Below are 26230 nucleotides of genomic sequence, written 5' to 3'. Positions count from 1 at the left end.
AATATTATCCTCCATCATTTTTGTAATAAGTGATTTTACTATAGGGTTACTTAAAAATCATAAAAAAACAATTTTAGGTGAAAGCGTTTCATCTATGTTTTGTGAGTCTGAGAAAGAAAAAAATATTGCGCTGAAAAAAAAAAATATAAATATCCTCTTAATTATAATGTTATGCTGTTGTTGAACAGATATTAAAAACGTCCATTGACATAAAATTTAAGCTATAGGCTAATATTCACATTTTTTTTTTGAAGTGAAACGTTTTAGCCATCATTGGGAGTAAAATTTCAAGGTTGTGATACGAGCTAGCAGAACAAAAATCCGTCACGATATATTATATATAATAATATAAGGCTATGACTATGATACACGAGCTCTACATTTTTTTGTAGGTATTTTATATTTCTAGAATTTTCTACTCGAATAAGTAGGTTTACAGCTTATTTATTTTTGCGTTATTATACATCAAATTTTCTTTCGCGATACCAAACAACATTTTAGGTCTTCAAAAAAAAAAAAAAATAAGATAACCTAACTTTATCCTTTTAAACAAATGAAATTAAAAAAAATATTTTTCAGCTTATATTCTAACGGGCTGTTTTGATTTTTTTTATTCAATAACAGTCTTATCTAAAACCGAGGTGTGATAGTTTTGGTAGGCACGTCCACCTATTTTTTTTTATATTTTGCATTGTCTCAAGTCAGCCAGACCAGTTTTTTTTTACATTTAAAAATTGATTAAGAATCCAGACACAAAAAAAAAATTAAAAACATAATAGTTCATACTTAATATTATGCAATTGTATAACTAATAAACAAAAAATAATAATTTGAGGATATATATTCTGTAACATACGCATGTTGTAAGTTAAGATAATATAATAAACAGACAAAATAACTGAAAATTTAAAAGCAAGTGTCAACAATTTGATCGTCGATACATATCGTTTCGTTCCATACACTATTAGAGATTATATGTAGGTTACAACTGTTTAAATGTTCATCCATAAAAATAAGAGGAAAAAATTCAATTTTATCATTTTGTCTGAAGCTATCCAATGTGTCTAAAGTGACCCAATTTAATGGTATGCGAAATATGTGATACATATATCCATCTTCTTACATAGTCCTAGTGTCCTATTTACTGTAGGTAGTTCCATAGCATACACAAAAATATAAAAATGATGATTATTATTCTTTTAATTAACATTGCAGACTAGATAGTCATCACATACAATTTATTTTTAATTATCATTAAAGTAGACATATTACAAAATATTATAACCGATTAATGGTAGGTGTTTAATAACAAATAACTGTAACTGAGTACCAATACTAATCAAATCTCAATTAACTAAATAGATTAACACATATTAGGTTGGAATATGACTTTATTAAGAAAGCGAAATAAAATATAAGCTAAGTATATAAGAAAAAAAAATCGTCTTAAAAAGTTAAAAAGATATAGTATAACATGGGTAATAATATAGAGATAAATACATATATATTTAATACTCAAAAAAAAAGTAATTTAGAATTACAAAAAAAATTGAGATAAAAAAATTATTTAGTTAAAAAATGTTAAACAAAAAACATGGGAGTATTAGCCGTGAATGATTTGTTAAGTTGATTTCTGGTTTGCTCATCATCTAAATTGTTGAGGTTGATGACTTTGCTATAAAAAAAAAAAATGTTATCTTAGTATAATAATATTTTAATAAAATAACTAACTTTTCAATATAAGCTCGTGCTCTAAATGCAGCCAAATGGGCATAGTATGTAGGTGCCGGATATGAAACAGAACGGGTACAACGTGCAAACATAAAGCAGAGATAAAATGTCAGCTGTTCCAACTGGTCTTCAGTGAAATTATTGTCATCCCATATCAGATGATACTTGGTTGGTCTGGACGTGCCCTTGATAAATAAAAATAAATAATGTATTAGCCTTTAAGCTAAGATAACATATAAAAATTATAATAACTAACTTGAATACTAGCATGGCTACATAAATAAAAATCAAGTTCTGTTGGATGTGTAATTTGAGTGTCTATAATTGTGCCAGAAGGAACATTAGCGAACTTGCCATCCATGTCACAACTGTACTTGGGAAACATTCTGGTGTGATGTCGTTTCTGTACGACCAAAAATGTCACTGAAGGTTTGTAGTTGATATTGAGTCGAAGGCAAGCTCTTCGAATAGCAATCAGTTCATATTCCAACAACTGTAGAAATTGGCCTTCGCTTACACCATCTCTAAAATAAAATATTTTTTTCGGCACACTTTTGGTTCTGTCTTTGTATTTAACCAATTGAATATGAACAATGTCTTCTAGATCTTGAATAATTTCTACTTTAGGAGATTGCAAGCGCCATTCCATATTGTATTGGCTTCCATAAATATCGTGACTGGCTGCTACCTAAGATGAGAAAAATGAATTGTATTGTATTGCATGCATAAGATTTTGTAAATATACTAAGAAGAGCATCATAGCTATCTAAATTTTTTTTATAATGTCGTTTGTTATGTTAATCATTTGTTTTGTCTATGATATTAGTTTTTGGGTATGATTAGTACTTTAATAAATATTATATTAATCAAAAAATTAACTGTTTATTGGGATAATTCCCAATGATTAAAGCAATTTAATTTACACAAACTTATTTTGTTCACTGGGTAACAACTAATAAACGTATTATAATAGATGATTTTTTTATGAGTTTATTGGCAGTTGTTTTGTTTTTGTTTTTAGGAATTTAAGTACAATATATTATATATAATAAATTAATATAATGTATAAAGATTCTCAATTTTTCTTTTTAAATCAAAAATATGAGTATTTAACTTAAAAAATAATATATTTGTCTATAATAAATTAATTGTGAAAAAAGAAATCTTAGAAATAAGAATTAATTATCTAGTCTTGTTTTAAAAAAAATATTATTTTAGTTTACCAACTTGAAATATAAATGTTACATTTATAATAGATACATGCTAAGCGTAGAGAATACTGAGTTCTGTTAAGATTTCTTTAGTAAACCTTAATAATTACTATTTATACATATTTGATTTCAGATGCGACACCCTTAAAAATATTTATGTCCTAAGATGAGTTGGGCGGGTTACTTTACAGTTACACAAATATTTTAAGATATCTATTTTTTTTCTTCTATAGATTATTAAATTTAACTTCTATAATAAATTATAAATTAGAACTGTTGTTTAGATTCACTCTAATAGCTCATAACTTAAATAAAACTTACAGCAGCAACTGATGGAATAGTAGTCTGTTCAGGAGATGGATGTGTCACATCAGCACCAAAAATAATTGCTCCATCCATACTAGGCGGGCTAAATCATAAATAATATTATTTGATAGGACCTAGTACATAATGTTTATTTAAATGTGAAGCTTTCATTAGATTCAATTTGGACTACTTAAAAACATATTGCAATTATTTATTAAACATTATGCAAAAAAAAAAGATCAAGTATAATTTAAGTTATTTGTATGTACTCCAGGAGTCATACATATGATGTCTATAAGCAGAAGAATTACTAAATTAAAAAAATATATTTACTATTTAGCATTTGATTTAAGATTCTGAGCAAAGTGATATATGTCATGTATTGGTTATACAATAATGTGTTGTAACTTGTAATACAAATTATATGTTGTTGCTACGGTTACATTCCAATTTTTTCTAACCAAAAAAGTATTTAGAATTTTGGGTGCATTACAGTAGGCATGAAAATGCAAAATGGGACAAGTTTGTCATGAGCAAAGTTACAACAGATAATTTTGTTCTAGCTGTGAACAATGGGTGTCAATGACAATATACGAATAAAAGTGATGGTAAAGATGTTGAGCATCATCTGTAAGCGGGAGAGAGAATGTTGCAACACACCTTATCTTATTTATTTAAACCAAGTGGCAGTCAATAATTATACTTAATTCTATCCAGTTAAGAAAACTACTCCTTGCTATTCCCACAACACAAACCGGTCTTGAAAACTGGGTTGTTGAATCGATACAAATAAAGTTTTCTAAGTCAAATTTTACAAGTTCTGGAAACTTGAATTGTGTTCATAGGCTCACACAATTTAACACGATATAACAACGTATACAAGGTTTATTAAATAATTGATTAGTAATAATATATTGCAGTAAACTATCACCTAGGTTTTTAAGGGTGGTATATTGAAGACCATAGAAGTAGCGGAGTACGAGTTCAAAAAAAATTGAAATATTATGATTTATCTATAAGGAAGGGTAGGTTATTATACCTACAGTAAATCAAATTAATAATATTACTTTAAAATTAAGAGATGCCTGTTGTCTCAATAAAATTTGACTGACTGGAATAATTTATATTATCATACTCTGTGTTTCTGTGTTCTGTTTACCTGAGAAAATTTACTGAGTATGACATAAATGACGAGTCAGTAATCTAAAAATCATTACAACCTAATAATGACAGCCTAAGAGTATTGTATTGTATTGTACCATTTACAAATTGTATTGAATAAGTAGAAACACTGGAAACCCATGAAAATATAGCCACAATTTAATGTTTTTCTATAAAGCAGAGAGAAGTATGCTTTGTTTTTCTTTGTCATTTGCAAAAGTTTGAAAATTCAATATGACATACCAAATACATCACCAGTAATTAATATAGCAGTTAATAAATATCAAAAATACATATTTGAAATTGGTTCGATAAGTGTTTGAAGTTCAAATGTTAGCTCATAGGCATTTCTTATAGAAATTTGAAGTATATATATGCACAGCAGGAAGACAATATTTTACTAATGTGGTCCACCAAATAAAAAAGGTTGGACATCACTGATCTAGTGTATTATTACCTGCTTCTGTTGGCAAGAGTGTGGTTGATTCCATTTAATTTTGAATTTATTTTTAGTAGAATATTGGAAGATGTTGATGTATTCATTCTAAACATAGTCTTGGATTTAATGCATTGTGTAAGAACACCAACTTCCAGTTCTGATTTTTGCTTAACAGAAGCTAAAACAAAATTAAGTAAAATTGATACTACAATTATAAAAACAATATTACATTGAATAACTTTGAAACTCATTTAACATTTTAATACATGTAAAAAAAATGTATACACACTTGAAATATTTTATGTTAAACTTGAGTTAAGAAAATAAATTATTTGGCACAATCATTAAGTCACAAAATTGTTAGTAGTAAGTTAATTTTTTTTATTATTTACCATAAATTCCTGGAGGATAATCTGGAATAACAACCACAATTAATTCTGTATCGCAAGCTTTTTGCTTTGCAAAAAGGTTCCCCATTAGATTTTTTAGTTCAGATAAACTATTATTCCTTGGCAAAAAACAGTTAATTACAGGATACATTGGGTTTATAACAACATTCAAGTCTCTAGCACTCATCATCAAACTTTTTTCAAAGTTTCTAAAATAGAATAATAATAAAGAATTAGTAAAAAATAGTTGTTGAAAAATAAGACACAATAACAATTATACTTTATGCTTTCAATATTAGTACGCTGGTCTAGATTCAATACAACCCATTTGTTAATATGTACTGCTTTAGAAAATCTATCAGGTCTCCAAACACCAGCTCTTGGTTTAGTTTCCTGAAAAATATACAAATAATACATTTGTGGCTTACAACTGTTCTTTTAGTACCATACTTGTTGGAAATAATAATAATCAATATAATAATTAAGCATTAATGTCACTTTATCGGCAGCTACTCTAAAAGTACCCTATAGACCAGTGGTTCTGAACTGATATGTCATGTACTACTACTATGTTGTGTCGTCAAAAAAATTATTTGTATATATTGTGTGTGTTCAAGTTTACTTAATAGTGACCAGATTTAAATGGATTATACTTGCATATTTAGCATATTTCAACTTTTTTATCTATTAAATGCACATATGTTGTTTTATAGTACATATATTTGTTTTTTGTCGCCAAACTTACAACCATGATAAAAAAAACCCCGGATATAAAATAATGAAGACAATTTCTAAGATTTTGGAAGAAGAAATTAAATGTCAACAATAAACTACCTGAAGATTTAAATGCAAGTGATATTGCATGTATGAAGTAAGCACCTATAAATACTGGTAAATACATTTTTTTACAAAAATGAACTCGCAGATATTCAGAAGAATTTGACATTCGAACACATTAAGCAACTACTTATCATTCCGTGCAATAAAGTAAAAGAAGCATTTAATTTCTGTTTTCATTTTTTACTAATGTGGGCTAATTTTTTATAGATTGAAGATAAAGAATGTTAAATGGTGAAGAACTTAGTGAAGACAACAAAATACTTTGTTATACTTTTAAAACTTTTTTAAATACTTATTAATTAATACTTATTATTTACATAATTTTAAACAAAATGTTTTTGATTCAATTTAAATGCACATTTAAAAATAAATGCATATTTTTTAGCATATTATAGAATTTTTAGAAGCATATTTTGAGGATGTTTCGTGCGTATAAATCAGGTACTTAATAATTAATAATTGACATTATCTATGACATTACATAAATACCACAGATAAGAAAAACTGTGAAAATAATCTGATTTTCAATTTACATATAGGTTTAACAAAATCTATTAATTGTTTTAAGTATGTTACCATTTTTATGGAACTTAATGTTAGGGCGTTTTCATAAAGAAAAAGTTACGAAAGATTGGCTTGGATAGAAATAATAAAATAATAAACCCTATAGAGTTGAAATTACTTATTTTTGTTGTTGTTTTAAACAGAAAAAGAGATTACTTCTGTTAATAATTATGATAATTTATGAAATCTTCATAATGGCATAAGAATTTGTAACCTATTTATTTTATACAACTTAATTAATGAACAGAAGAACTCTGAACACACAATATAGAATTATTTTACTAGTCAAAGTTTGTTAGTTAGTTGACTCTTTATATGTTTTTAGTTTTAACTATAATGCAAATTTGGAAGTAGTGTCACTGGGCGCTTCCTTCCCTCAAGATTTTCATGTCCTGTAATATTGTACTCATCATACTTACTTATTATATAAATTGTATAAAGATTGTAAATTTTCTTAAATAATAAATAAAAAAAAAAAGAAACTATAATGCAATGAATAGATAAAAATTAAATTAGAAGATTAATTTTTCTATGATCTAATTATAGTATGAATCAATTACAATGACTGAAATCTTGAGATCACTGAAAAAATCTTTAGGGCAAAATATCAACTAAATTAATAAAACAATGTTGTCTTTCTTACTATTACTATTTTTTTAAATTTCAGTATAGATTAAAATATACCAACATTTTCATATTCACATACTTAAAACAATTTACATCCCCTATAAGCTGATATTTTTAAAACAATCTTTATCAATCAACAACCAAAATAGTCTTAACTGTTAATACCCATTTAACCATAATATTTTAAAGTTTACCTTATTTTGAGCATAAGCCAACGAAGGTTGATCCAAAACTCTTGCTGGTATTGAAGCAAACTGTTCTGTAACTTCAATACCAAAGTCTTTCAATACATTATCGTCGTTGTAATTAATGTCTTTGATGCAATTTTCAATAGTTTGTCGTCGTTCTCCAGGAGGCCTAGCTGCATTCTTCACCATGGCTGCAGTTTGAACTTCAGATAATTTTTTCAAACGCAATTGTCCTCTTTGAACCTTGCATAGCTAAAAACATGTATTGAAAAATATAATTTGAATATAACAATTTTGAAAAATAATTAATTATTGTAAATTTCTTAAAAAAAACAATAAAACTAAAAAAAACCATTGGATTATAAACTATTATGTTAAATGTATTGATTATTGGGTACATAATAATATATTAAAATACATATTTACTTCAATTGGAATAGCAGTTTTCTTGTTAACGTTGCCAACGTGTAAACATGGTAAATTTTGATACTTGATAACATAGTTTCGAGTAATTCTGAAGTATTGAACTACATTAAGTGTTTGTCTACCTCTAGTAGCATCTTCTATATCAAATCTATAAAGATAATTTAATTAATTATTATAATTTCAATTAAATTTGCTTTATTTGCTATTTCAAAACAATTTGAAAATTATTTGAACTATTAGAAATTATAGTACAGTTTAAAAAAAATATAGTATTACCTTTTTGTAAACAAAATAATAGTAGTAATGAACTAATTTTATTATTAACGTAGGTATAGTATTAAAATTTAAACTTCTAAAATAAGTGATGGTTTAAAATTTTGGTTTGAATTTTGTTAATTGAACAAAATCATTAAAAACAATAATATTTTAGGTTTTTATTTAAATTAATTGTATTTTATCATCCCATGTTATGTCTCAAATTATTGAACAGATTTTTACAAACTTAACATCAGTGAAGTAATCTCCATTTAGAAGTATAAGCTACAAACAATCCTACTCCTACATCTGGAAAACTGGAAGGTGAAATAGGAAACACTATGATTATCCATAGGTGAAAATTGTTTATACTTCATAAACTCATTAACTTATTATTTATGGGAACAATGCCAAACTTGGTAAGGAAAATGTTTAGTCACTGAAGTAAGTCTATGAGCAGTTTATATCTTCTTATTTCTTAATAGATACTAAAAACTAATTTTCAAAAAAAAATGTTTAATTAACTTTATTTTATTGTGGCATTACTTTAATTTTACCTAAAAATTAACAAAAGAATAACCAAAATGTATAATTGATTTATCAAATAAAAAAGGAAGCACAATGCTTGATGACAGCAAGCATTAATTTATGAATAATGGAGAACACTATATTATCAAGTATATATCCTTATAAAGTGATGCTTAATTGTCAAAGCTTGATTAATTACTTAATTAAGGTATACAGATCCTCCCCACACCACATGAATTTATCAACTACTGTACTGCAAATAAATGTAGGATCTCATTGTATATTACTTATTAGTAGGGCTCGGATTTTGTAGCAAATGCTTCTTTTGAGGGGAGTATGATAGAAAGATAATTCTTATGTATAAATACGTTTTGAATCGTTCCGATTTTAATGAGGTAAAACTTTGTTTTGCCTTTTTCACAAAACCTGCTTTTTATTGCTTTTTCCCCTATTTGGTTCTTTTGTCTTGATTTTTATATATTTTTCTTGAAAATTTAACTTATTTCTATGTATATTGTACTTAGACTATATTATTATTATCGAAATTATAAAACCATTGAAAAAACCAGTAATGGTTATTGTGCCGAAATAGTTTTGTCTACAATTATCTATAATTGTATTTACGACTTCACATACTTCTAACTTATACTCAAAATTTACATTTCACAATAAGCTAACTTTACTAGTTATCACAAATAATTAGACTATGGCAAAAAAACTAATGGGTAGTGATCAAAATTTACAATCTAAGAATATATCATTTAAACATCATCATTTTTTTATTTTTGTAGGTTCTGAAAATTACAAGAATTGAAATCCATAAGAATAGAGATAATAGCAACCTATAGCAATGGACACGACCACAACGCAGCATGTGACATTTAACTGTGAAAATCATTTTGTTTATTAAGAAGCCAAAAAGTTTGATCTCCTCATTCTTCTTCTCCTTATGACTTTTTGATTAAAAGTATTAGGAATTTATGTAACTTCTTTACTTTAAAAGGTTTTGTCATAATTCCTGGTAATATATATTATATTTTAATAATAATTTGCACTTACCTAAATCTAGAGGCAGTGTCAAGGAGACCAACTACTTTGTATGAACGTTTTGTATTGGGTTGATTTGGAACCATAAAGTCAATTTTCAATCCTTTAACATAATTTGATAACGCATTGTAACTTCTTTGATCCATTTCTACATTGATATCACAATTCAATTCTTTTGCTATGAAGTCTATTAATGGTTGATGCTTGGGAAATCCTTTATGCGCCACTAAAATGATATTAATAAATTCAATTAACATATTTATAAGTAGGACCAGACTGCATAGATATTTTGAGTTCAAACCATAGAGTAAGAATATATAGAGGGTTCAAATTGCTTTGATCATCTCAATGCAAGACACTAACAGTACTGTTATTTTACATTTAAACATAATTAGCAGTTTTATAAAGTACTTGAGTACCTACCTAAATGTATTTAAATACTTATAAAAATTATTATAGGCCAAAAGTTTCTACAGTTGTCAGTTAATATTTTTTAAATTACAATAAGATAACTAAAGTAAATATTTTTCACTTAAATATTCGATTTTTGTTAAAATGTATGTTTTTTTATAACATTAAAAAAAAAATGTTCTTACAGTTATGATCTATGAATACTAAAAATTCAATAAACTCATAAAGCGATTATAACAAATAGATAAAATTAGTAACATTTGTTTACACATGATTTATCATCTTGACCTTACACAATGTATAAGCTGTAACCTAGTCGCTTAATACTAGTCCATTTAAATAATTGCCAACCAACCAACTAACGTAAATGTCACACGGCACCAGTGATCCTTGCAAATTAGGCAAAACTATCAATAATAACCACAGAGCCAGTTATTTCGATGAAAACAACAACTTTTCACACCATACCCAGATACCAGCAAAACCTAGCCAGCCAAGCCAAAATCATTTATATGATGGCCTGGAGTATATGAGTACATTCAGATATATCATAGCTGTTGAGACCTGAGCATCACACAGACTCACACAGACACGATGATAATTTTTGCTTAATTTTAATAGAAATAAACTATCATTTTATTCACTTTTAAAAATTGTCTTTAACCATTTATAAAAAAACAACCAATGACAACCTGGATCTCTAGCAGTTGGTATACAACATTATGTATACTGATATTTTTAACATAAAAATACTTATTTTGCATTACACTTTTAAGCTTTTGGACTGAAAATGTTGTTTTAATTATACTGAGCAAATAACTTTAAAAAAATGTGAAAATGCCTATAAAATGTTAATATAATTATTATTAAGTGAAAATTTAAAGTGCCTACAGTTAATTTTTTTTTTAAATTCTGGAATCTTTTACTTTTTCCGTATCTCATTCTCTCCTTTCACAAGTAAAAACTAGATGCAATTTGTATCGGAATATTAATGTATTTTGATTATGTATTATTTAGTATTTACCATCTATATTGAGGTAAGGTTTCCAACCCATAACAGGACTTTGAAAAAATCCTTTCCATAATTCCATTCCTTCGCCCAAGTCAACAGGTGTAATACGTGGAAGTGGGAAAAATGATCTTCCAACATTAGTGAATCTGTAACACACAATAATAATTGATTAAAATGTAACATTTAAAACTTTATAGAAGACTAAATAAACTACATTTAAAAATAAAACCAACCATTATTTCAATTTTTTTTCAAATTAAATATGTTTTCCACCAAAAGAACATAGTTACTATAACTCATATTTTGTGGGCAAATTACATTTGAGTAAGATTATGATTAAAGCAACAGGGGCAAGTATAATAGATGCTCTTAAATAAGTTCATTACTTTTAAACAAGAATTGAATAAAAATTAATTCTAACGGATACATTTTTTTAAGCATCTTCAGCCTTTTATTTGTTTATTATTTTAAACAATTAGCATTAATAACATTTTAAGATTGATTAACAAATTACACTATTATATATGATATGAACTAATGAAATGATACAGACACTACAAGAAAATATAAAATATACGGAACATAAAACTTAAGTATGAATCATATACTGTATGATTATGTAAAATGAAATGCATGAAAAGATATCTACAAAAATTATTGTTAATTTAGTTTGGGTTCATAAAACAATGATGAGAATGTTGCAGAACAACAAGGTAGGCAAATTTGGTTCATTGACTGCTCAGACATCATATTTTAATAGAAATGAAAAGGAAATCATCAATTATGAGATGTATTATACATAATGCATGTTATGCACGCTTAACATGTAAATATATAATATACATATAAGGTACACTGCATATTTAATATTAAAGTAAATTCACTGATTAGCAAATTGGTAGAGGAAAATATAAACTATGCTTTACTGTATATTCTCCTCTATAAATTCGATAATCAGCATTTTTGATATATTATTAACTTTAACTAAACTGTGGTAAGAATCATGTATGTACAAAGCAAGTTATAAGGATTTTATAAATGTTAACTGTTTGAAATTTTAAGATATTTGCTTCACTCGCTTCAAAATTAAAATATCAAGTAAAAGCTAGGTTTGTTATTATCCAGGATGCCTTAGATAATAACCTTACCTTTAAAATTTGCTATGTTGTAATTCTGTAAGACTACATATATGTTACTAACCTTAATGAAAATGGACGGTTTTTCAAAACAATATCCAATGCTTGAAATGCTTCACCTGGGGGAGTGTTGGACGATCCAGATTTTAAATATTCCTGAATTTTATTCATCTGAATTGTATTGACAATTGAGGTTGAAATATTAAAGTCAATCGTTCTATTATTTTCATCATTTAAAACTGATACTGTATCAGTTTTCTAAACAAATAATAACATAAATAAATAATCACATATTTTTTTTTCTTCAAAAAATCATCAGTTTGTTAGCCTAAAAATTGTTATAAGACAATTTAGTTCTATTTTTACATGGAAGTCACACTTTATGTCTGACATCTCAAAAATCATAGTGTCTGAAGGACCATATATAAAATATACTCATGATATTTTCTTCATACAATTAAACGAATATTACAGAAAACCAATTATTTTATGTTAAAATATTAAAAGTGAATTTCTAAAAAATAATTTATACTTCATTATAATATGGTTTCTATTATTTTCATAGTATTTAACATTGTCTCAGGGTAGTATTATAGGAACAAATAAAAATAAAAGATAAATAATATTACTCTGTAGTTTAATAAAGTGTTATTATAATTTATAATGAAGTAACTTTAATAAATGTATGAAAAAAAACTTCAAGATAAAATAAATAAATAACAAACCCAAACAAAAATACACAAAATTGACATTGAAAATGTTGAAAACTAATAACCATTAAAAAAATATTAAATAGATTATAAATGATAATGATTAAATGATTAAAACAGAAAGTATTAAGAAAATCATATTGAAAATCACTTTAATAATTTTCAATTTTTTTTTTTAGGCGCAAAAGATAATGTTCTACATTTTAAGTTTGATGATAGGTAAATTCATTCTAATGTTAAAGCTAACAACACAAGAATGATTCTACCAAATGTGCATTTGCATCAGAGAGAAACCTATGCTGTTGTAATATTATATCTTATCAATGTTTGAATTACGTTTATATTACAATAATAAATAAATAACCAAAAAGGTCACATCTCCAATAGCACACTTAAATGTATTGACATTATACAAAAAGAGTAATCAGCATAATAGTCATATTGATACGCTGATGACTTTTTAAGTTAAATTATAGGCGAAGATGTACTCGAATATTAAAAATTGAAGTTATGAAGCCAAATGCAAACTGTTTAACTCTAATAAGCTGTCACTTAACTATAAAACAACAAACACGTGGTGGCGTGGTGAACATTTATAAGCCATGATGCACAGTATATATTTTTAGTACCTACTCACTCTAATACCATTAATAAAATAATATACAATAAATATAATTATTATGAAACTAAATATTTTAATTTTTTATTTATGTTATTACTTATATTAATGTATCCCAACCACCCTTCCACCAAAACGCAAAAAAAAGAAAATGTCCATTTAACGCCTAGGCGTCATAAAACCTCGTTCACCATGCCACCATGTTAGCTGCCAGATAACAGAAACATTATATCAATCATTCAAAAATATTACTAAAAGATATATTTTTACTTTTAAATTAATGAACATACCGCTTTTATCTCTTTTATAGTATACATATTTCTTCGTCCATCAAATGCAAAATTAACTTTCGGGTAATGTCTTGCATTAAATTCTTCCAAAGCATTTCTATAAAGAAAGATAAATGTTATAAAGGAATTACTAATAATAAAAACATTAGTTATATAATAAAATACATATAGTGCAATGGGAATTATTATATAATTAAACATTTATAACATAGGTCCCATAGATAACATATAGGAAAATTTGATTTTTTTTAATTTTTAAATACTCTAATTGAAGACCGTTTTTAAAATCATTGAAGTTTTTTGCACCACTTAAGGATGATCCAATGAAAATACAAACTTCAGCTTTTTAAATATAAGCCTACCTTTTTAATTTTTAATTATTAAGCAGATATTTTTTTTTATAATTTTGATGTATTTAAATCAAAATTTAAGCTAGTAGTTTTTTATTTATATAACTTTGTGTTTTAAGGATAATAATATGTCTATGGTAATGGGTTAAGTAGATAGGAAGGCTTAGACAATTTGAAAAAGTTAGCAATTATTATTGATTTATGAATATAAATAATTTTTAAAAATAATCCAAGTACAGTAAAATATTACATCTAACATTACATATAAATTTAATTTGTATAAAGGCCATTTTTAAAGATTATTATGCTTAGTATAAACATTGTAATAACTCAGAAACTACTTATTAGAATTTTGATTTAGATATGTCAACATTTTCAAGTTAAGTTTAGCCAAATAATTTTTAGTAACAAATGGGGGTTCTCATTAGAAAAACAGAAGTTTAGTCCATCACAGAATTCTCCTTAAGTATAGTATAAAAATCATCAGAAATATGAAAATATGGTCTACATAAAATTTCTAAAAATCAGAGTTTGAATAAATGTACAATTAAAGGAAAAATGGGGGTGAGTATGCTTAAAATATCACCCTGTATACATAATGATTAAAGATAAAGTTTTTAAAAAAAACCCGTGACTAATTTTATTCAAATGTAACAAGTATCCAAATACTTAAAATGTATCAAGATACCAATTTTTGAGTATCTTGCCAATCCCCAGTATATATGTTATATCAAATATCATTTTATCACTTACTCCGTAGTAAAATACAAAAATAATTAAACATACAAAATATGGTTGAGTTAACATAGTATGAGAAGTTAAACTAAAAAATAATTAAGTATTTAATATATCAAACTTAGTATTTTACTTTTATCTTAAGTACACATTTCTTAAATATAATTCAAGCAAATCAAATCTGATAACTATGAATTTTTGAATAGAAGGTATTTAATATTCAAAAATTAACATACTGATACTTATGTTTTTAATGTTAAATTAAATTACCTTAGAAGTCTTTTTGGTAGTTCTGGTGTGAATTGTACATCCACATGGTAGACAAGTTTTTTGAACAAATTATCAAGGTCAAGAGGAAGATGATTCACATCAATTACAGTTTGACGCCCCAGAGAACCTCCAGCCTTCGGATTTCTTCTTTTAGGAATATGTAACTTACTTTTTAAGATTACAATTTGTTGTTCAATTTGTTGATTGCCTAAATTCAATATAACTATACAAGTAGTAAAAATATACTAAAAATTGTTATTTTTAATTACCTTGAGTCGGAGATGATTGTGGCACAGCAGGTGCATTATTGCCTAACATAAAATTGTATTCAATTATGTTTCAAAAAAAAAACAAATCATTAGGTTGATTGACAATGTTATGACAAAATAGATAGATGTCATAACCTAAGCCATTCACTTATTTTACATTCACTAATTGTTCCTATTTCAGTATCAAATTAATATAGATCAGGGATGAGCAACTTAAATCTACCAGAAAGCCAATTTTTAGAAATATTAAAATGTAGCCAGCCAGATCACTTAGCTGCAGTTCAAGATCAAATAAGAAATTAGTATCTATATTTAATGAAGAACGGTTTAAATGCCTATAAAAAAAACCGTTTAATATATTTTCTGGTTATAATATGAATTGCATATGAGAAAAATTGTTTTAAATTTTCAAAGCTATAAAAATTAAACATTTAATACATTTTCAACTACAAAATAACTGTAGATACTAGATCTTTTTAATAAAATGTTTAAACTACCGTTTTGGAAATATTTTCAATTATTTGAACCTATTTATTGGCATTTCCAATTTTAATAATTTTTCTTATGAATGTCAATAAAAAATTGTTTGTTGGATCAAAAAGCTTGAACATTTAATGCAAGGTAAGGTTATAAGTAGTTATATTAGAAATTGAAAACATTAAAAATGAGCATGATTTTTTTATAACCATTTAAAGTTCACATTTTTACAGAATTTAACATTATATTTCCTATAAAAATTTAGAAAATGTTTAACCTTTTATAGCTAAGGATTAAAAATGTAAAACAAGTTTTCTCATCAGTAGTTCATATAATAAACAAAAAATATAAAAATAAATATACAGTTTTTTTCAAAGACTTTTTATTTAAAATTTGGAAGAAATTAGATACTTTTTGGTACTTGAAACTTAAAGAGTAGATATAAAATTATATTTCATACACAAAAAATTTTTTATTTTTGAACCCTCGGGGAACTAGCTAGATTCATTTTTTTACCAAAAAAAATGTTGAAGTTAAAAATCTAAGAATTGTTACCGTCCTTAAAAGGTGATGATAGACACAAAAAATAAATAAAAAAAGAACATATTTCATCAATCATTCATCACTCTACTCAGAGTCTCTTATTTAAACTGTTGAGTATTAAGTTTGAAATTATAGCACCAGCCAGATAAAAATTGTGTATCTGGCCAGAAGGCGTCAGTTAACTTATCCCTGTTATAGATAATCAATTTTTGACATTGAGTTCAGTCCCATAAGAAATGTCAAAAAGCAGCAGAAATATTCTGGAATTTGCTCTTAACTAGAATATAACTATCTATCAATTTTATCATTGTCTTCTTTTATATTACCTTCAGATTGTTTTTGATTGGGTTTAGTCCCAGCAGGCTGATTCTGTTTTTTATTTGCTTCTTTTGGTTTATTTTGTTTTGCCGGCTGTTTTGTATTTGGCTTACTTGGAGACATTTGTGGAAAGTCATTTTGTCCTACTCAGTAAATTACTGGTGTTATTTGATATAATATATTATGTAATATCATTAATATTTTCTACGATACTGGTTGGTTAACACACTGCCACTCTATAATAATGCATGTTGATGGTTCCAGGAAAAAATGAACTATATGCAAATGTATATATTGTCCTGAAGGTATTTATCCCATAATATGTTTAAAAATTAATAATCCAACCGATACATCAAACGGTACTAAACAATACTAACCAAATAATAATCACCTTAAGGCTATTGGAAGCAAGTTGCTTTTCGTGCATTTAGACCAATAAGCAGAAGTAAAATAAATAAATTTTTAGAAGTCCAATTTTCATTTTGAAAAAATATTTGAATTTCTTAACTTCTTGATTGTGTTTCGTAAGAAGTGATTTTTTTTTTAGCAACTTTTAAGTAAAAGAGAATTTTGAAAAAAAAAAATTCATTTGGCACTATAATAATACTTTATAATACAACAAATTGAAATTCCATTATCTTCAAAACCTAGAGAATAAGGAATTCAAATTTGTTTCAAAATTAAAATTGGGATTTCAGTATTAGGTGAATTCTTCTTTAGGTATTTCTATAGCCATAGGATTTAAACAATTTTTGATAGAAAAATATAGTGACTATGGGGGTATGTATGTTACGGATTTCCAAGAATCTAAGCTGTAGTTTATCTTTAATTACATAAGGCTTTCAAGGAACTCACGCACACTAATGATCAGTCACTAAGCACACAGTCACACATCACTTAGGAAGGATATAGGATATTGCCTAAATACAACCCATTAAAAATGGTTTGCTTTCAACAACTTTCTTGTTTAACAATCTATTATTATACAAATTAATTTATATTAATATATTATACCTACTTTTATAGAATATTTAATAATTATTATCTATATTTAAAATTTTGGGAAGTATTTAATAAAAAAAAATCATCACCGATATAATATTTGTAATTAATTTATTATTATTATGGAATATGAACGACAGGGAGATGACAAATCAGGGTATCGGACTATCAGTGACGGCACTAGGGGGGGGGGGCACTCCGTGCAAATGCCCGGGCCCCGGGCCCTCATGTCACCTTATTTGTTTTTCATAATTTTATTATTACAGAGAAAAAGAAATCATTTAATTTATGGCACGCGACTTTAGAATAATTTTTTGTAAATAATTAATGCAGCCTCCTAAACCGATTACCGAATTGAAAATACTACGATAGGTAGTAAATACAACACCTCGGTCAATAATAACAAAAGAAAACGGCAATATTGCAATAACTCGTAAGTCATTAGATGATCACATTTACAACTTTAAAAATAATTTGAAAACCAAAAAACCTTAAGCTGTCGTTTACTCGTGTTATCGTTATTAATTGTTTATGTTGTAATATACCTTATTGTCATTTATCTGTCTAGCGATAGCCGTGTAGCTTGTGATGTGTACATTGTACTTGTACAAGATACAAGTCGACTAGTGTGTAGTGTGTACAGTGTAAAAGCCCTTCGTTATCAGCTACCAAATATCATATGGAAGAAGTATCAAGAGAGGCAAGTGACACAATGACAAGAAGTGAAGCTCAGTCATTGGCAAATGAAATCAGTACATTTGAATTTATTCTAAGTTTAACTATATGGTACAGTATTTTAGTAGAAGTGAATGTTGTTAGCAAAAGTTTGCTAGGTAAAAATATTGATATAGACATCTTAACTAATATGTTGCAGTCTTTTAATTTTTTTAAAATCATTTAGACAAACAGGATTTGAAAACTCTGTTATAGCTGTAAAAGAAATTTGCGAAGAAAATGATATTGATACAAATTATAAAATACGTAGTTTAAAAAAAAAAAGAAAATGTTCAGTTATGAAGGCGACGATGATATAGTAAATGATGCGGAGGCTATTTTTCGACAAGAATATTTTTTTTATATTGTTGATCAAGGTATAAGTTCAATGGAAACCCGCTTTAAACAACTTGAATCTTATAAAGATGACTTTGGTTTCTTATTTCGAATTGGAAAATTGACCAACATGGCCAATACAGATCTATTAAAACATTGCATGGATCTTCAAAATCGCTTAACTGATGGAGAATCAAAAGATATTGATGCATTAGATTTATATGCATAATTAATAATTTTTAGATTGTTTGTTACTGAAAACCAAACTCCTCTCGAAGTACTTTCAATTGTTAAAAATTCCAATGGTTCATTTCCAAATATTAATGTTACGCTTCGGATACTTCTTACCATTCCAGTCACATCATCCAGCGCAGAAAGAAGTTTTTCTAAGCTAAAAATTATAAAAAATTATCTCCGCAATAGGATCAGCCAAGAAAGGCTTTGTGGGTTATCTATGATATCTATTGAAAAAGCAATATCGGATACAATCAATTATGATAAAATTATAGATGACTTTTCTGCATCAAAATCTATGAAAAAATTATTTTAATTATTCTAACCTATATTTATATATGTACACATTTGATGTTTTATATATTTTATTAAAAGCAAAATACGAATACCCTTTAATTATTTATTGTATTATAATTAAATTTACTCACTACTTACATTGACACATGAATATATAAATATATTTTTTTATGTAGCTAACTTTTTTTTTGTATGATTTATTTTGCTATAAGCTTCATGTGTATGTTTTAATTTTGATGATATATTGATATCTAATAAATTGTATCTATCCTCACAATTAAGAATAATAAAATATATCACTACTGGTAATTGGTATCTGAAAACTGAAAAGTGTCTAAAGATTGTTAGCTCTTAAATAAAACAAAATATCAAGTCTAAGAAAGTACCATCTAGTTCCATAATCATCAAGGGCCCCGCCAAAAATGTTGCCCAGGGCCCCGAAATATGTAGTGCCGGCACTGCGGACTATTAGAATTTTCACATGCCAGGGAGTGATAAAAACCAGTACCTTTTCTACTTTACTACCATATGTTTCCTTCAAATTATTTTGGGGAATATTCATGACTCTTGAGCCTTACCTGGTGGTTTACTCGCTGTTGGTTGGTTTTGTTTCTGGGCTTGCTGTTGTTTAGTTTCCTTTGGTTTATTTTGTTTTTTTGTAAACTCCTGTTTTGTATCTGGCTTACTTTGAGACATTTGTGGAAAGTCTTTTGGTCCTATTCATTTAATTATTTAGGTTATTTTATATAGGTACAGTATGATCACAATTTCAGGTAACACTAATTTTTTGGCCAGATGACCTCGTAATGAAATGAGTTTTTAGGTAGGCACTGAAACACACATTATGAAATATTCAAACTTTTAACACTCGGGGGAGCATGTACAATACAAATTTTTTTTATTGTCCATAACACCTATTTTTAGCACATAATTTGGATTGACTAAATTTGAGTATTTTAAAGCTAAATGATGTGGTGTAAAATACATGCTACAAAAAATTAACATACAACATGAAAATCAGATTCAGTTGATTAAATAAACTTGATTTATAAGGTAAAAAAATTTATTATTTATAAAATTTGAAAGTATCTATAAATACATTTTTAAAGTATTATTATTTGTACTCAAACAGGGCAAGATGGGACCAATTTGGCCCTCCAAGTTTTCCATACTTTACTAGCTAATTTACAAATTGGAAGCCCTCAACCCAAATTTTTCAACCTATTTTTTCTAAACAATATTTTCCGTACAAACACAACGAGTAAAATACTACTTTGCTACATTATATAAGTTGACAACATGTTTTAAAGGTAGTTTAAATTGAATAGCCCAAAATTGTTGCAGCCCACCGACTTTTACTCAGTAACTAGCCGGACCAACCTAGACCAGTACTCAAATACTATTTTTGCTGAGTATTCAAATATATATTTTAGATCACTTTTCAAAATAACTATCTGTATCTGTACTTGAATACATTTAGAAAGTATCTTTCATAAAACTGATGAGTCATCACCATGAATTATTAAAACACAATATTTATCATCACTCAAATTTAAAAAAAAAGAAGTTTTTTCAGAGTTTTATGTTATCTGATATCAACAATTTTTTCAAGTAATTTTATTTTTTCTTATTTAATTTAATAACACATTGATACAAACCCTTCACTCTCTTTAGGACAAATATGTTTTTAATTTTAATAATTAATTCTGGACATTGAATTATGAATAAAAATGTTTTAATACTTAAATATAAATTTTTTTGTGTTTAACTTTATATCAGTATTCTTAGTTTGGGCGTTGATATAAGTGTATGATTACTCTTTTCATGAGTGATAACATAAATTATTATCAATATAAATAAAGCTGAAAAAATTGTATTGATTTTAATTTGTAGCAAATGCTATTATAATGTATTATTACATATCTGCTAGGATGAATGCTGAACAATACACAGAGAGATATCATCTGCCCTACAGTATGTTCTACCACTTTAACAAGAGTCAAATTTTAGTAGAAAAATAACAATATCCAACAAAAGTGTAAAGCAAATATGTTTGATGACATAACAGAAGTACAGGCTTACTAAGCTGTACTAAGCTTACATACGAGCTAACTCATTGTCATCACTTGAACATGTTGCTAAGGAAATATGTATTTCATAAGGATCTGTCCAATTTAATTTTCCAACAAATAATAATTCTGGACTAACTATTAACAATTTTATAAAATATTTGTATAGTAAAAAATAAAAAAAAGTATAAATAAGTATAAAATTGTTTTTTTTTAAGCACATAGCTTGAGTATTTAATAAGAGAATTACATTCCAGGCACTAATTATTATTATTATTTGTAGTAGTATAGTAGAAGTGAATATTGTTATTATTTATATAAGTACAGTTAAATAAACATAAAAAAATGTAGCACAATAATCATTTTTTTTTTTTATAAATTGATGTCCAGAAATTAATTATAAAACATAGTAGTCCAAAGGGAGGTGAAAACTATTGTATCAACACGTTAGACTATTTAATAAGATAAAATACAATTACTTCAAATTAAAAAAATTAAGTTGTTACAGGTAAAGTAAATAGTTTTTTCTTAAAATTTGGGTAATGATAGTTATTGGTACCACTTTGAACTTAGGATGCAGTGTTATTAGGTCAAATAGGCATAAACAAATACGATCAATCCAAATCATGTGCTAAAAATAGGTGTTACCATACATGTTGTATTGAGCATCAAGTGTTGAAAAAGTGAATACTTCACAAATGAGTATTTCAGTACACAAAAACTCATTTCAATACAAGCTCATCTGACCAAAATATTTAATGTTACCTGAAATTGTAATCACACTAATCACACTACAGATAAAGATTAAAGAACATTGTGCTAACAAAAAGGATTAATTGACATTATCTTGAAAATTGTCCAATACAAATTTGGTATTAGGTATTAAAACTTTCAAAGTAACCTAGATACCACAATTATCATATGGGTTATAACCAGGGATCGTAAGTTCATGCATCAGCATGTTCTTTTTTTGCTACACAAGAAAACATGCTAACTGAGATACAAATGTTTCATAACGATAGTATTAAGAATATAAAGTTTAAAAGTGCATGTTTTTGGTGTAAAGGCATATTTGGCATATAATCGTTTTTTTAGGATTTATAACCATATATATTGCATAAAAAATTTTTTAGACAAATATTTGAAAAGTTTCCTGTTTACTTTTTCGTTTACTGAATGATAGTGTTTTGATTTATTTTTATTCTCGTGTGACTACCTAGTATACTTTCCTATTTAGATTTTACTCAGTACCGCGGAAATAATGTTACCTCTACCACTACTATCCTCGGCCATACAAAGTCCGTTGTCAAAAAGATACCTATACAGGCATGTACACGTGTGCAATGTTTCTTACCAACCCACATCTATAATTTTGTACATTGGTACAGCGTAGTTTTCTTGCACTGGCCAGTTGGCGATGAGTTGTTTAATTGTACGAGTCATGAAAATTTTAAATACCTAATATTTCATTCCAAATGTTTTCATTGTAGGTGCTGGATAATGGTGCTCAAAAATTAAACAGAAAATTACTACCTAATTAAAATTGATAATCATGACAAAGCCATATGGTTTTATGAACTTCACAAGTATTAATTTTGATTGTTAAATGTATAAAAATTAAAAGGAATAAAATACTTTTAAAATCAATGGGTTAATTCTTATTATTTTAATATTCGCTCATGAATTTTTTACATAATGCATATTTTGAGTGCATGATTTAGAAATGTTAAGGCATATAAATGCTTATTTTTTTCGAATTTTTTAGAGCTTATTTTGCCAATTTTTAGTGCATAAATGCATGCTTATCTATGCATTTTTTAGTGTATGGAATTACGAGCCCTGGTTATAACTTATAGACATTTTTTTATAGGTGGATGATTTTTTTCATGGATGAATGGAGACAATTTAAAATTAAGTAAATGTCTTTTAAAAAGTCAGGTCTTATCATAAATTACAACAATTTAATCAATTACCTGGATTTGATGGTCCTTTACCTTCTCCAACATTAATATTTGAATTATCTTGTTGATGACCTTTTAAAATAAAGAATGTACAAAATGTGGTTATAATTACATTAATTATTAAAATTGAAAATTTATATAAGAGTATTTTTTTTAAAAAAAAGATGAGCATAAATCCAGAATAATTTATTCTGAGCGTCTGAAGTTAGAAAATTGATGAAGTTTGTCAAAAACATGAGAACAATTTTATTTTTATTTACAAGATTTCAAAATTTAAATGAATTAAATTTGATTCATTAAGATTCATCATATAATTATCTACCTAAATAAACAAATAAATGCCACATCAATTTTCTAATAGTGTTAACAGTTCAAATTGTTTTGAATATTTTATTGTATTTCAAAAACAACTAATCTTAGATACTGGAAATGGTCACTCAATATATATAATATTATTTTCTAGACTTTTTTGAGCTATTGTAGACGTGAGCTTCAATAGACATTTAAAAAGATTTAAGATACATAGGGATGATTTTTTTTTATATGTCTTAAGTTTAAATTTCGACAATTACCTTAATTTTCACATAATTTACAAAGATCAATCGAGGCACATTTTTATAATTATATTTAGTTGCATTAATATTCAAGTTCAAAATGTAAAAATAAGGACAGTCTGCTGCCACAGATCCTGTCAGTGGCGCCGATCACCTAATTTATCTATGACATATGTCATAGTAGATTTTATACCTGGGAGGGGCCCACCAAGGGTTACTGGGGCCCGGTTGTGATCCTGGGACATCTGAAGACCGCCTAGAAGGCGTAGTTAAAATTTCTTTTGAGAATGACATTGTGATTGATAAAGATTTAGTAGTAGATATTTTTGCACAAAAAAGTAGTGTATTGATTAAATCATTAATTTTATAAGATTTTAACTTTTAATTAAATAAAAGCTTGATTATCTATGTAGTATTTTGGTAATTATTGTGTTATGCTATTTTGTATTATGAATATTTAAATGATAATAATAACTAATTAGTTCTCAATTTCATATGGGTTATCTAAAATGGGTGGGTCACAGCCTAGTCGCTAGGTAATAGCTTACATATGTTTAAACGGATTAATCAAATATTTTTTCAGCTAATAAATGAAAAAAAAAAATGGTTATACACTAAATATGTAGTTATGTGGGTAGTTTGTTTCGCATTCAATTGTTACATTGAAAAAAAAAATTGGGGGCCCAAGCTCCAGGAGCGGCCTCTGGGTTTATGATGTCATAGTATTTTTTAACACTTCGGCGCCTCTGGATCCTATCAAGTATTCACTTCAAAAAAATTTGATAAAATATACTTGATTAAGGCTGACAGACCGTCTCCTCTCAGTTGGTTATCATTGTTTATAATAATAAATTTTTGAATTTAAATTCAATAAACTTATTACACTGACCCACTTGACACTTACTGTTGTATAGCAATGCCCACCATTTTTTTCAATGGTTTAAGCACTGCAAACAATTAGTGTCATGAATTCATGATAGAATTTGATCGACTCATTCAGTTTAGTACTGTCATATCTTCAATGTTGTGTGGTAACTCAAGAAAAGTAACGCATTACATAATTTTATAAAAATTATTTCTGTCATGAAAATTGCTCTAGATTAGTATCTATGGTATAACACATAACAGTTTTGATGTGTTTAGTTTTAGTATCTATTCCGAACTGAAAACTTTACCTAGCTTTACAGATATTTTGTTCAAGATGACGCTACACAACCATTTGTTGCCTCCGTCTTACAAATGCGTGATGTAAACAATTTACGCTCAGCAGACCGCATTTAGCTCTGTTAGTTTAAGAATTAGTTAATTAAATTATTATGAAACTTGATGGTAAGAATATCTATGTTGGTATGTGCATTTTTTTTAAGGATTCAGTTTCTAAGTGAGTTATGAGCATTTTTAATTTACACAGTATTTTATACGTTTAACTTGCTAAAAAATTGAATTCTAGTAAAATATCACTTACAAACACAGATAATGTTTTTACTGTCATGTTTCATAATAGTTTGAATCACTCAAATTTTTAGAGTCCTCTTAACATATTTAATGGATCTATGGATCATTCAATTCATATTCTAGATGAAACATCTATCAAGTTAATCTTAACTGTTTTTACCTTTTTTCTGTTTTTTCTTTCCTGGGGTACCTGTAAAGCAAAATTATTACAAATGATGCAATGCTTGGAAAAATATATTTGTTTATAGTACCAGGACCAGGAGCTCCGGCATTAGGCTGATTAGGATTCATTTTAGCAATTGAACGAATTCAAGTGCACACTGCACTGTAATTAAATTAAACGGTGAACAGGGAATGTCGGATCGATCACTAAAAAAAGAAAATTATGTTAAAATGACAAACCAATACTATGTGTCAGTGTCATATAAACAAAAAGGCGATCAAATACTACTTACGGAGCATAAACTTAGATGATATAGTTCAAGTGACCTTGCGCTTAATCTAACAGGCAGAGTATCGAGTAGTATAGGTGTCTATTATCAAAAAACCAAATCTCGAAATCCGAAGAAATTTCAATATTCGATGACGATATACAGACTGCGGAGGGTGGACTGGTGAAAGTTAAGACGGGTCGAACCGTCGACTGATATCTTCAGACTGAAGTAGTGAAGTACTGTCCTGTACTGAACGCTGAAATGCAGAAAAGTGAAGACAGTGTATCACAAACAACGCATTCTGAGTCGTAACATTTTACTA

General features: G+C 27.0%; 1 protein-coding gene across 1 annotated transcript; it reads right to left on the bottom strand.

Moving 5' to 3' along the window:
* Nucleotides 1-1373: 1373 nt before the first annotated feature.
* Nucleotides 1374-26230, bottom strand: LOC111037400 (protein argonaute-2-like). Its single transcript, XM_022319945.1, has 21 exons — nucleotides 25930-26230; nucleotides 25726-25843; nucleotides 25635-25664; nucleotides 23478-23537; nucleotides 20014-20151; nucleotides 16861-16995; nucleotides 15515-15556; nucleotides 15246-15453; nucleotides 13891-13987; nucleotides 12336-12529; nucleotides 11148-11281; nucleotides 9725-9938; nucleotides 7883-8030; nucleotides 7463-7708; nucleotides 5518-5630; nucleotides 5241-5446; nucleotides 4867-5026; nucleotides 3264-3351; nucleotides 1988-2419; nucleotides 1732-1916; nucleotides 1374-1675 (listed from the first exon to the last, which is right to left on the bottom strand). The coding sequence occupies exons 2-21, from the start codon at nucleotides 25763-25765 to the stop codon at nucleotides 1582-1584; spliced, it is 2964 nt and encodes a 987-aa protein (XP_022175637.1). The 5' UTR covers nucleotides 25766-25843; nucleotides 25930-26230; the 3' UTR covers nucleotides 1374-1581.

Source organism: Myzus persicae, unplaced genomic scaffold (assembly GCF_001856785.1).
Source record: "Myzus persicae strain clone G006 unplaced genomic scaffold, MPER_G0061.0, whole genome shotgun sequence".
Classification (NCBI taxonomy): domain Eukaryota; kingdom Metazoa; phylum Arthropoda; class Insecta; order Hemiptera; family Aphididae; genus Myzus; species Myzus persicae.
This window is presented reverse-complemented; position numbering and strand designations above follow the sequence as displayed.

Excerpts from the sequence above, each read along its gene's own strand:
- LOC111037400 (XM_022319945.1), bottom strand. The coding sequence starts at position 25,765 with ATGAATCCTAATCAGCCTAATGCCGGAGCTCCTGGTCCTG. Across the intron at positions 9,939-11,147 it reads ACCTTACCTCAATATAGATG|TGGCGCATAAAGGATTTCCC; the intron begins GTAAATACTAAA and ends ATATCATTTTAG. Across the intron at positions 7,709-7,882 it reads AAACTGCTATTCCAATTGAA|CTATGCAAGGTTCAAAGAGG; the intron begins GTAAATATGTAT and ends ACATGTTTTTAG.